Raw genomic sequence first — 13,137 nt, forward strand, 5'->3', positions numbered from 1 at the left:
TAATCATTAAGTTTGAATAAACCATTAACTACTCTACCATTTTCTTTTATAAAATAATTAGGGTTTATTCATTTAATTTCTTTTTAAATGAAACCATGATTCAAAATATTTTAGTTAATGTTCTCATATGTCACAATTAAGTCTAGAATTTAATTCAATTGAATTTGATTTATTTTCAAATTTTATTTCATTAAAGGAATTCAATTAAATGTGGAATTAGGTTTTCTATGTTTCTGTGCAGAAACTATTTTATATATTTTTATATTTTTTACCAGCAGTAGACAAATTGAAACTACATTTCACTAGCTGCAAAATGCAAAAATAATCACCTAATTTGGATTTGTAGATTAAAAGTTATGCCATATTTGGTATTTAAACTATTATGTTTGAAAATCAGTTTTCAAATTTTCAAATTTACTTTTTCCAAAATTATTCTCAAACTACATTTCCTAACGTTTTGTATGCAAAAAGAATCACTCAATTTGGACGTGTGGATAATTAGTTATGATAGTTTATCATTCCAGAGGCTTTTCTACAAAACTACATTTCATTTTAGTTAAACGAATTTGTTCTCGATAATGTTTGGATAAGGTTGCCACGTGGCAGTTTCCTACTGGTCGATACCGATTTGATTTCTTTAATAAAAGAGTTATTAAAACAACGCGTTGGATCTAGATCGGACGGTCCAAATTAGATCAGAGGCTCACCATGGTGGCTAGGTCACCGGAAACTCGTTGCAAAACTCAGGGACAATGGCGCATGGCTCAGGAGGTCGCCGGGGTGGCATTCTATGGGGTTTCCTACGCGGCGACGGGCTTGGCTAGACGCGGCATGGCTAGGGGAGGTCGATGGTGGTCCTGGCTAGGGCCGGGGACAATGGAGTCGGCGTCAGGAGGCTCGCCCGGGTTGTGGGTGTCTCGGGCTCGGCGGGGTGCTTGAGTTTGGGTGAAATTAGGTGGATCAAATGGTCAGGAAGATCAACCGGAGCATGGGAAAATAGTTGGACATGGTGCACGACTAAATGGACGACGGAGTTCACTCGAGCAACGATGACGACGGCGCTGAGATTTGGTCTATGGCAAAGTCGCCCATGCCGTGGGCTCTGGGTTCGGAGAGGGTGTCCAGGAGGGTCGCCGTGGAGTGATGGTTCAAGTGGTGGCGTGATAACTCACAAGTATAAGGGATCGTTTGTAGCCTTTTTCGATAAGTAAGAGTGTCGAACCCAGCAAGAAGCTAGCGGTAGAATTTATATTATCTTCAAGTTCTATAGACCACTGATACAGCTCTACGCACATTAATGTTTGCTTTACCTAAGAACAAGTAATAAACAACTTTACGAGCATAAAACTAGAATTACTTTGCGGGATAAGAATTGGTTTAGTAGAGAGCTTTTGTAGAACAATGAGAAACGTTGTCCATAGTCAATTGAATATGACATATGTGATACTTATTATCTGCAATGAGGGAGAGGCGTACGCTAACATACTTTCCGTAGTTGGATCACATGTTCTTATGATTGGAATTCTAACATACTTTGGTACAAATATAATTTATAATCTAAATAAATAAAAATAGTAAGGTCGCAAGTAGCAAAAGTGAGTAAAAACGGTATTCCAATGCTGGAAACAAGGTCTAGGGTTCATACTTTCGCTCATGTCAACTCCCAACATCATTAACATAATTAAACCACATGATAATTCCTCAAAGTGTAACCAAGGATCACTCCAAAGTTTCTATTCTATCAGAGAAACTAGGATTGCATAGGTAGCAAACCACCTCAAAGTTGTGTTTCAATCAATCTATTGAACCACTTCCAAAGTGTCACGAATAGGCCTAGAGATCGTACTATGCCAACACCATATGATACGTATCGTTCAACATTTATTCTGAGAGTACCCCAATGTCTCCACGGGTATCCGCAAGTTAATCCTCGAGACATGCATCAAGTGATCTCAAATCCAAAGTATACAATCCAACATAAAGAAACTTCAAAGAGCAAGACTCAATTCACCATGAAAAAAAGAGAGGGAGGTGAACATCATATGATCCAACTTTATTAATAAAGCTCATGATACAATGAAGATCAAGTCCATCAAGAACATGAGAGAGAGAGAGAGAGAGAGATCAAACATATAGCTACTAGTACATACCCTCAGCCTCGAGGATGAACTACTCACACATCACCATGAGAACTAAGGAGAATTTGGTGGTGATGGTGATGATGGAGATGTCCCCGGCGGCATCAGAGAGGAGGGGGAAGCCCCCCCCCCCCTCCTTCTTCTTATTCCTTGTCCCTCCGGGAGAGAGGGAGCTCTCCCCTAGATTAGATCTATGTCTTTTCTTCTCTATTTTCACTTATGTTTTTTGGCCTTTCACTGTTTTTTACGGCCGAAGATCCGTAACTCCGATCGGGCTGAAATTTTGAGGGGATTTTTATCCGGAAATTAGATTTCTTGTAGCGAACCAAGCGACTTAAGGGATGCCCATAAGCTTGCCTGGCGCTGTCGGGGGTTAGACCGCGCCCCTGGACTTTGGGGATCCTCGAGCACTATTTTGTGTTGACTCTTTCTCCCAAAAATCACATATATTCCATAAAAGATTGTCGAAATTTTTGGCCGTGTTTGGACCTTCGTAGATATGTATTTTCTACAAAACGAGAAACATGGAAAAAACGGGAACTGACACTGGGAAGGAGATTAATAAGTTATTCTATAAAAGTAATACAAAAGTGCACCAAAACCATATATATCGATGTAAATATAGCGTGCATACTTTATAAATTATAGATACCTTGGAGACGTATCAACATACCTAAGGTTAATTCCTACTCGTCTTTGAGTAGATAAATGATAAAAATAATAATTTATAAGGTGTAAATGCTAGCCATCATGCTTCTGGTGGATAGAGGGATGTGTTTTTGGAGGTTTATTCACCCTACATATACATATGTTATAAGCGTGTGTATGCGGTTTCTCTAAAAAAAATAGAGATAGATGGTCACATGGGCAGAAACAGACCTTCGTGAAGGCCTGACTGGGCCTTTGGCCCGTCCAATCATTAAATTGGGCCTTGAAGATGAGATTTTGTATAGAAAGATTAGACCTGGCCCGCCCTACAAATGGGTGTAGCTCCGCCACTTCACACATGAAATCTACTAGTACTACTTAATTAGTTTAGCCGATTCTCAAAAAAAAAAAGTTTAGCCAAATGGCAGTTTTGTTAGGCTGGTGCCATCTCAGGGAGCTCTAAGTACAATGGAAAGGGTTGTACTGTTTTCGCAAGAAAAAAGGTTGTGGTGCGTGCTACCGTGGCAAGTGGTGAACTCATGGAACAACTGAACTCTGTAAAGCTCTACTACCGTCCATTTTGTCAAATGTCAACGCATGAACAACCATAGAAAACGGAAGTGTGGTTGATATGTCATGCATATATTCCTGACAGTTTCGAGCCATATGAACGATCCGGATCCCAATATTCTATCTCTTCTCACGAAATTCCTACGAAGCAGATCTTGTGTTCCAGTGAGCCAGGAGCCCACAACCACATTCGTGATTTCTGTCACCGCTTCGATCAAGCAAATTAAACCCCGTTGATACGTCAAACATGACGATTTGGTCATGGGAATCAAGGTGCAATCCATGTCTATCCTCGCACACGCCCCGAGTCAGATCGTCCGAGCCCGGGCGGCCGAAAATTGCCGCCCACCCTTGGAGCACTAACTATAGCCGAGTAGCTCGTCACGCACCAACAAACCCCACTAACGATCGACGCCTCCCCCTAGCTACCCTCCCATTCTCCTTTTGATAAAGATCAAACAGTACTACTAATTCCTACGCGGTGGTAATATAGAAGCAGTACAACTTCACACACTATCAGCGGTTCAGCACACGTGCGAAGTGAGTCTAGCTCAGATGGTTATGTTGTTATGGTGGAACCAGCCCATCAAAGTTTAAGTCTTAGACTTGGCGTTGGTGCTTGTATATTTATTCCAGTCATTCCGACGATATTTGTTCCGAGGGAGGAGATGTCCCGTCGACTACGGAGGCGTTTGTGATGACTTAGTCAATCTCAAAACGATGTGTCGGCTCAGTCTCTCGGATGTGTTCATAGGTGTTAAGTATGCGTGTGTTCCAAAATGTGATGAGCATATGCTCGTATATATGAGCGTCTGCGTATGTATTATAGTAAAAAATAGTTCATCACACGTCGGGGAAAAAAAGAAGTTTTAAGAATGAATTGGAATCAGTTTTTTTCTTAAAGGAACCGAAATTGCATCGTGCGGAATGGCTGAAAAGAAAGACGGTGAGGGGGAAAGGGGCTCCTGGATCTAACCTGCTGTTGTTGAACACTGGCATGTCCCGTAGCTGGAAAGGCAAAGCTGAAAATTCCAAGTCGTCACCGCGGCCGAAGACAAGGCCCATCCAAAAACCGGACGTGACGGGAACGACCCAAGAGAGCAATCCCGCTTGCGTGCGGTCCATGGCTCCATGCCCAATTTTGCCTAGCTCGCTCACCTTCCTTCCACCGGCTGCCTATATAAGCCCTCCCTCGCGCGCGCATCCCCTTGCACCGCTCTCACCAACCAAGCACGAATCTGTTTCTTCTGCCAACGATTCCTTCGCCTCGGCGCCGGAGACAGCGGCTTGTCTCGTGGCAGACGGAACGGAGTCAATCCAGCAATCAACCGGGCGGACCCCGAGACGTCCCTCTCCCTCCTGAGCTCGGGCCAGCAGGCAGTTAGCTCCTCTGTTTCGCGGAGGCCATGTCGCCCTGCTCCGGCTCCACGGTCACCGTGTCGTACCGACATGGTGAGCATGCGGGCGATGGCATCACGGCCTCTTTGCTCCCCAAGGCTGAGGTGGTCGTGCCCATGGAGGAGCTGCCGCCGGTGCTCACTTGCAAGCCGCCAGGTCGGCTTGCCACAGCGGTAAAGGAAGCCTGGTCCGTTTCTTTGTCCTTGGCATTTCCCATGCTGCCGTCGATGTCGGCCGCCGCGGCTGGGGAGGAGGCGCGGTCCATACTGGGCCTCGCGATGCCCATGATCCTCACGGGGCTGCTGCTCTACCTCCGGTCCATGATTTCGATGCTCTTCCTCGGCCGCCTCGGGGGCCTGGCACTCGCCGGCGGGTCACTCGCCATCGGCTTCGCCAACATCACCGGCTACTCCGTGCTATCTGGCCTCGCCATGGGTATGGAGCCCATCTGTGGGCAGGCCTTCGGCGCAGGCCATTACGAGCTCCTCGGTGTCACCATGCAGCGCACCGTGCTGCTGCTCGTCGCGGCCGCTGTTCCCATCGGCGGGCTGTGGATGCATATGCGACCTCTGCTTTTGCTCTGCGGCCAGGACGTCGGCATCGCAGCGGTCGCTGAGACCTACATTCTTGCCTCCTTGCCGGACCTCCTCCTCCAGGCGTTCCTCCACCCCGTCCGCATCTACCTCCGGACGCAATCCATCAACCTGCCGCTCACCGTGTGCGCCGCGCTCGCCATTGCACTCCACCTGCCCATCAACTACGTGCTCGTCTCCGTCCTGGGACATGGCATCAGGGGGGTGGCATTGGCATCTGTGCTCGCCAATCTAAACTTTCTCCTCCTACTCCTTGGTTACGTATTGTACAAGGGAGTGCACAAGCGCACCGGCGGCTTTGCGTTCTCGGCCGAGAGCTTCCGTGGCTGGGGAGAGCTCGTAAGCCTCGCCCTGCCGAGCTGCGTCAGCGTCTGCCTGGAGTGGTGGTGGTACGAGATCATGATCCTCCTGTGCGGCCTGCTCGCCAACCCACAGGCCACTGTGGCCTCCATGGGAATCTTGATCCAGACGACATCACTCATCTACATCTTCCCTTCCTCGCTTGGCTTCGGCGTCTCCACTCGCGTCAGCAACGAACTCGGCGCAAACCGTGCCGAGCGCGCGGGCCGTGCCGCCACGGTGGGTCTCATGCTCGGGTTCGCGTTCGGCGGCGCGGCGTCGGCGTTCGCGTACCTGGTGCGGGGCTCGTGGGCTGCCATGTTCACGGCGGACCCAGCGATCATCACGCTCACCGCGTCCGTGCTGCCGATCCTGGGAGCATGCGAGCTCGGCAACTGTCCGCAGACGGCGGGGTGCGGCGTGCTGCGGGGCAGCGCGCGGCCCAAGGACGCCGCCAGCATCAACCTCCGGTCGTTCTACCTCGTCGGCGCGCCGGTGGCGCTCGTCCTCGCGTTCTGGTACCACTATGACTTCCAGGGCCTGTGGCTCGGCCTCCTCGCGGCGCAGGCCGCCTGCATGGTGCGCATGCTGCTGGCCATCGGGCGGACGGATTGGGCTGCGGAGGCCAAGCGCGCGCAGCAGCTCACCGGAGCAGGCGCGGTAACGGTGGCAGTGGACACAAAACCGAGCAGCGGCAAAGGCATTCACATCGTGAGAGTCGCGGCCGGCGGCGGCGATGAGAACTACGGGCTGCTTATCGATGTTGTCATCGAGCAACCAAACGATCAGTGCTGACAGCTACGGCCTATTTACGATTTCGGACAACTCTTTTTTTTTCCTTCATACTTTTGGCGGGAGAGGAATCGGAGGCTGACAGAGTGACAATTTTTGTTACCCATTGGTAATCTGTACAGAGGTTTTTAATCTTCTGATGTATCGGTGTAGTATTACAGAAGTGAAAGGATTCGCTTGGAATATGAAAGTTATCTTTTCTTCGACAAAACAGACCCCCTCACATTACTTTAGCAGCATCAAAGTGAGCATGGCTGGGTAGAATTTGTGGTTGCAGTTGCAGCCACCCCATGATTTGAATCGCTGACGAACTACAATAAACAATGTGTCGTTCAACTTTAATTAATGCATAGTGTATGACCAGCAAATACTCCATAAGTTCAAATGAGACAAGGAGAACTATGTGAAAGGGATGGCCTCTCCTCATCCTCCCCCTCCTCCTCCCTCGCCACCGCCCGCCCCGCCACCTCCACTCTCCGGCCGGCCGGTCGGACCATCCACCTCCCTGCCCCTAGCCAGGTTCTCTTCGCCACCAATCCCTGAGGACTGCCTTGATGATTCTTCGGTGTGCACCGCCTTTCGCGCCGCCCTTGGCGTCTGGAACGCCATGACACTCGACTACGAGGACCAATGATGGCGTACTGTCCATCAGCCAATTACGCCTTTCCGTCACAAGAGCTCTGGAACCCATCTCAATGTCAAGGTCGAATCTGCATGCCTGGACATCGACTGCTTGCTCCTCGCATGCTACCTCCAGGGATGCCTTGGAGGTCGGTTTGACATGTTCATGCCCCTCCAGCTATCTCTTTCCACCTTCCGAATCACTGTGTCTTTGCCCGCTGGTGGCCTCGGCGATCCTCGGCGAGGTTGAGATCATCTCCCCGCAGATCCACATCCCTTTCTTCCCCTGCTCTTCGTTCGCCGCCGCCAGGGTAGGTTTCGCGCCCATCTCGCACTGCCTTCTGCTTCCACCACCTCAATGCAGCCTTCCCACCACCGCTCCTCCACCTCGCCCATTTCTTGCTTCGAGCGACGTTGTCCTCTGCTTGCCGTCGGCCATCGATATCGGAGATCGCCTGCAACATGCATATCGATTCATTCGCCAAACCCTACTGCTCGACGACTCGCTTGGCCTTGCTTCCCAGGCTGCCCTCTGGCAGGCCAAGCGTTCCATGGTCTTCCTCCACTCCACTAGCCTACCACTTGATCATTTCCTGGTCGCCGCCCTACTGCAAACTAGGTTCGGTGGACGCGCCGCTACGTTTGTCGTAGAACAGATATCGGCATCCGCCTACTCCTTCCGCGTCGCGTCGGCTGATGCATGTGCATGGATCACGGCCTCCTCTCCCTTCTCATCGCCATTTTTTACGCCTCAATCCTACTCCCACCAGCTCTGCCCGAGTCCACTTCACCATCCCAAGACCAAACAATGCCGCCGCCAGTCTGTCGGACGGGCCCGACCGCCCGCTCTGTGCCTTCTGATCATGGATCGCCGCCGTCTCCTGCGGCGGCCTTGGACGTCCGCCCCTCGTCGACATCGCAACCGCGCGACTCTGCAACGGAGGTTAGGCATGTTCGCCCTGGAATTAAATTCTATAACCGCATTCTTAGCATGTACCACACCGAGATTACAACGCCACTTTTCTCCTTGTACTGTCAACCAAAAACGCCGTTTTGGATCGTCTGTCGATCCGACACTGTTAAGCCATCCGTAAACCTCATTGTTTCGGCTCTAGACCACTCCTTCTCGGTTTAAAAAGTTTTCCAAGCAACTAGGCTAGCTGATCATGTGTTCCAGTCTTCAGTACTATCCAAAGAGGTAAGGCTCGAATTTTTGAAAAAGTCACCGTTGGATTTCAAATGCTTCTCCCTAGTCCTCTTTGACCAGCTATCTTCAACAACTATTCATGCACTGACCTCTTGTCGGCCTATTGACTACCGTCTACCTGCTCACTGCGGCCCATATCTTCCTTCCTTGCCACAATCTATCCTTGGACCACACCCCCTCCATCCTCAACTCGCTCCCACCCACTGCACTGCCATTCCCAACGAGGCCGAGCACCGAAGAAAGCACCGGTCAGCTAGCACCCGCCACTATTCCTACATCACGGACTCCTCCACCGGACCGCAACACCCGTGACGCGAATCCCTCCACAGTCCCGGCCTCACATGCAGCGACAATTCCGCCACTCGAGATTCAGTGTCTCCCGCCTGTGGCCAACCCTGCCACACCCACTCCACCCCACCGCCCACTGACCTGCATGCAGGAGGCCATTCCCGCCTCGCTTTCCCTGGGCCTGGTCCATGCAACATGTGCCACTGACACCTCGGGCCCCCCAACGGCTGCACCACACGCACAGCCGCACCCCTCACCTCAACGCACGCCCGACACACCACCCGACCTCCCCCCGGGGTCAAACACCACAAAACATGCGGCATGCACACTACACTATGCACCACCATGCTGCCTCCCGCACACACACACACCAGCCTCCTGGACCGGCATCCCTCCATTGTTATGCCACCAACATGATGCTCGATTCTGCATATATGACACCACCTGCTCCCTCATATCGAGATGCTCTCCTTACTCCTCCCTCGTCCTTGCTCCCAGCCTCTACAAGATCAAACTGCGGAAAGACGCACAACACAACATCACCTCTCGTTCTGCCCTTCTCCATCTCTAGACGTCGTTGCTTCCGCTGCCTTGCCCGGGACCATCGTCCAGGCTTGCCGTGACCCAGTGCGGTGCGCACGCTGCTGGTGCTCCGGCCACCGAGCTCACAACTGCAGGTTGGTCTGAACGCTTCCCTTCTTCCCTCTGTTGCCCAAAAAACCTACCACTAACCCCGCTTTCACACACCCTTCCAGACCAGCCAACCCCCCGACGCCATGGATTACCTTGGTCCGGATGAGCTTCTCCGTCCCTCGGATCCGCGTTCCCCTGGCCACGGGCCAGGACGCAGCCGGACGATCCTCTGCTTGGCATCCCCGTCGGCCATCTCCCCATGCATGTTTTCGCGCCACCCCCACCGCCACCACCGCCTCTCTCAACTCTGCTAAACCCTGATGCTTTGCGCTCGCGTCTGAATGACATAAACTACCCTACTCCTGACACCCACACGCCGCCCCCACCTTTCCCGCAACCACCACTTCACCACGCGCCCTCGCCCCATGACCACGCGCCTCTCATTCTCGTGCCCGCCTACCTTGTCAACAACGTCAGTCACATCGCCTTTGCGCACCTCTCCACTCCTGTCCACAACCCATCCCCCATCATCCATGCAGCCATCCAGGCACACGCCGAGACACACAGCTTCAGTGTCGCGGGCTCCTGGCATGGTGCGGGCTGCGTCACCTTCGACTCTGCATGGGTCTGAGACTACATCATTGGTCTTGGCCCACTTGAGTTCCAAGGAAATCATGTTTCTCTGGAGCCACCGAATTCCCACACGAGCCATGGCATTAGCACGGCATAAGGTGGACCCTAAGCCGCCTTGGAGACGTCTGCTCCGTCGACCACTATTGTGTCGAGGGCCGCGACTACACTGCTGTTCGCGCCCTCGTCATGGTGGACCATCGTATCCGCCTGCCGGAATCTCTGGCGGTGCAACTCCCGCTGCTGAACGACATCAAGGTCGTCAAAATCCGGAAGCTGGCCTCCATCACCCATAGCATGTGCTCCAACGACACATCGCCCTTCTTATCCGACTCTGAGTTGGACTCCACCCTGCATCCTATGAGGCGCCACGCCAGATTTGGATCGGAGCTCCCTCGCGGACCGCCTCCTTCTCCCACTGGTGCCGGTCCACCGCTGCCTCCCGCTCAAGCTGGCGCCGCCCTGGATACGCCCTTTCGCGTCTCCCTCGACGTCGACAATGCTCCCCTGCGCCCTAACGCCATCCACATCAACTCCTCCGACAGTGACTCAGTCTCAACTTCACAGCGCGCTTCACCACCCATGGCCTTCTCTGCCTCGACCTTTGTTGCATCATCATCCACACCCACCAGCATTGCGCCCTACACCATGTTTGGCGGTCGCTGTGGGTGGGCATGTGACGCCTCCCCCTCCACCTCCCATCATTCTCGATGCTGACGACGCTCACCCGCCTCCAACCACTCAGGGTCTGCACTCTGCCTTCAAGCCATACGACAACTCCACCTCCTCCTTCCTCGGCCTTGGATCCTCATCCATTGTGTTCTCCTCCCTAGCATCCTCCCCTGGTAAGACCACGCCTGCCCACACTCCTTCTCTAGCTCCACCTGCATCTTTGTCGACCTCACCCTGGTCTTCCAATGCTCAACACATAACTACCCCCTTGCCCTTCGCTGCAGACTCGTTTTCCCGCGAGAACTCGGTGTGCAAGCTGCGCCATGGTGCCAAACGCTCTAAGGACAAGGCCATGTGCCTCAGACGGAATGCGCGCCTTGCCGCCAAGGAGCCCAAGATGTTCACCGACATGACCGCCAAGGCTGTACGTGCCAAAGCCGCTCGTCTCTCTGCTTCTGAGGTCGCCCAGGCCATTGAGAACGCCATCCACGACGCATAACTGGATGTCCCAGACGCACCACCTTCCTCTACCGTGGCTCTAGCAGAAATCGCGATCCTCCATGATGCAAACGACGGGGCTATCTCTGCCATCCCTCGTGTTGACAACGAAGATGGCGCTGGCGGTGACGCATCCATGCACTGATGTGTTTTCAACACCTGCCGCGCCCTGATGGCGCCCCAACGGACAGGCTCACACATCGGTCCTGGCCTGCTTTTATCCCCCTTAGTTTATGTTTGCTTATGAAAGTCTGGAGCTGCCTGGCGCATGCCTCCTCGTATCAGTCTGTTCGTGCTAATTTACTTATCTTTCCAACTACCCATCCTATGTCAAGGTGCCACACTGTTCCCCATGAGTAATGCCAAACTATCTATCTGTTCATGGAATGTTAGAGGTCTGGGTGATGATGCAAAGTGTACTGATGTACTATCTGAACTGATTGCTATAAACCCACAATGCACACGTCTGCAAGATCAAAACTTAACCAGATAGATGAACGAAAATTTTCCTCCCTACCACGTTCTCTGGACAAGAAAATGTTCCTTCTCGCGAATGGTTCTAATGGCGGAATTGTCTCTGCTGTCAACTCCAATCGCCTTACTGTTATGGCCTACGTACACCACAATTTTGCCACTTTACTCAAGCTCTCCTCCCTCGCTCACCCAACACACTTTGTTATCACCAACGTCTATGCTCCCTCCCACTGCTCCGTTAAACAGGCCTTCCTCGACGAGCTCAAACAAATCAAAGAAGACGGTCACACGCCCTGGCTAATTGTCAGAGATTTCAACCTCATTTGTTTCTCTCACGAAAAGAATAACCCCAATTTCCACCAACGAGAAGCCGACGCCTTCAGCGCACTAATTAACGAACTAGCCCTGATGGAGCTACCCTTGTTAGACCGTAGATTTACTATGACAAACAACATGCCCTCCCTACACTTGAACGACTCGACTGCGCCTTCTGTAATTTAGCTTGGAACTCACACTTCCCAAACACCACACTATCTTCGCTCACGTATATCATTTCCAATCACGTCCCCTTAATCATCTAAGTGCAAACTAACGTACCCCGTCCCCACCACTTCCGTTTTGAATCACACTGGACCCTCTCAACAGAATGTCACAAAATCGTCCAGCAAAACTGGTCCCCCAACACACGCGCGGACCGCAACCTAACATCTACCGCCATCCTCTCAAAAGCCCTAAAATCTTCCCGAACCATGCTCAAAAGGTGGGCTCGACAACGCTCCTCGGCCTAGCTGCGAGAAATCGCCACTAAAAGGATCATCAACTTGGTTGATCTCAAGGAAGAATCTAGACCGCTTTCCAAAGCCGAGAAAATGCTAAGATCAGTAACCACAATCTCTCTTCAATCGCCGCTCGAGAAAAAATTGCATTCTGGAAACAACGCGGCAATGTACGTGCTGCAATTGATGGAGAGGAAAACACTATATACTTCCATGCCGCTGCTTCGCAACGCCTCCGAAAAAAGACAATCTCATTGCTCTCATCGGGAGGGGCCGATTTCCACTCTCATCAACAGAAGGCAACCATACTCAGAGACCACTACAGAACTATCATCGGCACCTCACCACAAATGTCATGGTCCTTTGACCCGAAAAAATACTACCCACATACGATACCGCAGCTCCTATCCCTTGACTCCCCCTTCTCGGAAGATGACATTAAAGACTCCTTTTTTCAGATGAACCCACTAGCTAGTCCTGGACAAGATGGCTTCGGCCCCTTGTTCTACCACAAATTCTGGAGCCTCATCAAACCACACATGCTCAAGTTCATGCACGACTTCCAGAACTGTGTAGCTCAAACCGAATGCTTAAAAAAAGTTCATATCGTTCTTATTCCCAAAACAGAAAATGTCACCACACTTGATGCTTTCCGACCAATCTCTCGACATAATTGTCCTATCAAGGTGGTTGCTAAAATCCTCACCAATCGCATAAAACCCTTAATTCCGCTGCTCGTGCATGACAACCAAACCGGGTTCATTTCCGAACGATGCATAGCTGAAAACTTTGTCTACGCAGCCGACCTCGTCAGCTCCTGCCACTCCAAGAAAGCACCAACCATGGTCATAAAACTTGAC

General features: G+C 51.5%; 1 protein-coding gene across 1 annotated transcript; it reads left to right on the top strand.

The window, feature by feature from the left end:
- Positions 1–4,607: 4,607 nt before the first annotated feature.
- LOC119325970 (protein DETOXIFICATION 49-like) lies at positions 4,608–6,620 on the top strand. Its single transcript, XM_037599689.1, has one exon. It carries the CDS (start codon positions 4,763–4,765, stop codon positions 6,479–6,481), a length of 1,719 nt encoding a protein of 572 aa, XP_037455586.1. The 5' UTR covers positions 4,608–4,762; the 3' UTR covers positions 6,482–6,620.
- The last annotated feature ends 6,517 nt before the right edge of the window (positions 6,621–13,137 follow it).

The sequence above is a fragment of the Triticum dicoccoides genome, chromosome 6B (assembly GCF_002162155.2).
Source record: "Triticum dicoccoides isolate Atlit2015 ecotype Zavitan chromosome 6B, WEW_v2.0, whole genome shotgun sequence".
Lineage (NCBI taxonomy): Eukaryota > Viridiplantae > Streptophyta > Magnoliopsida > Poales > Poaceae > Triticum > Triticum dicoccoides.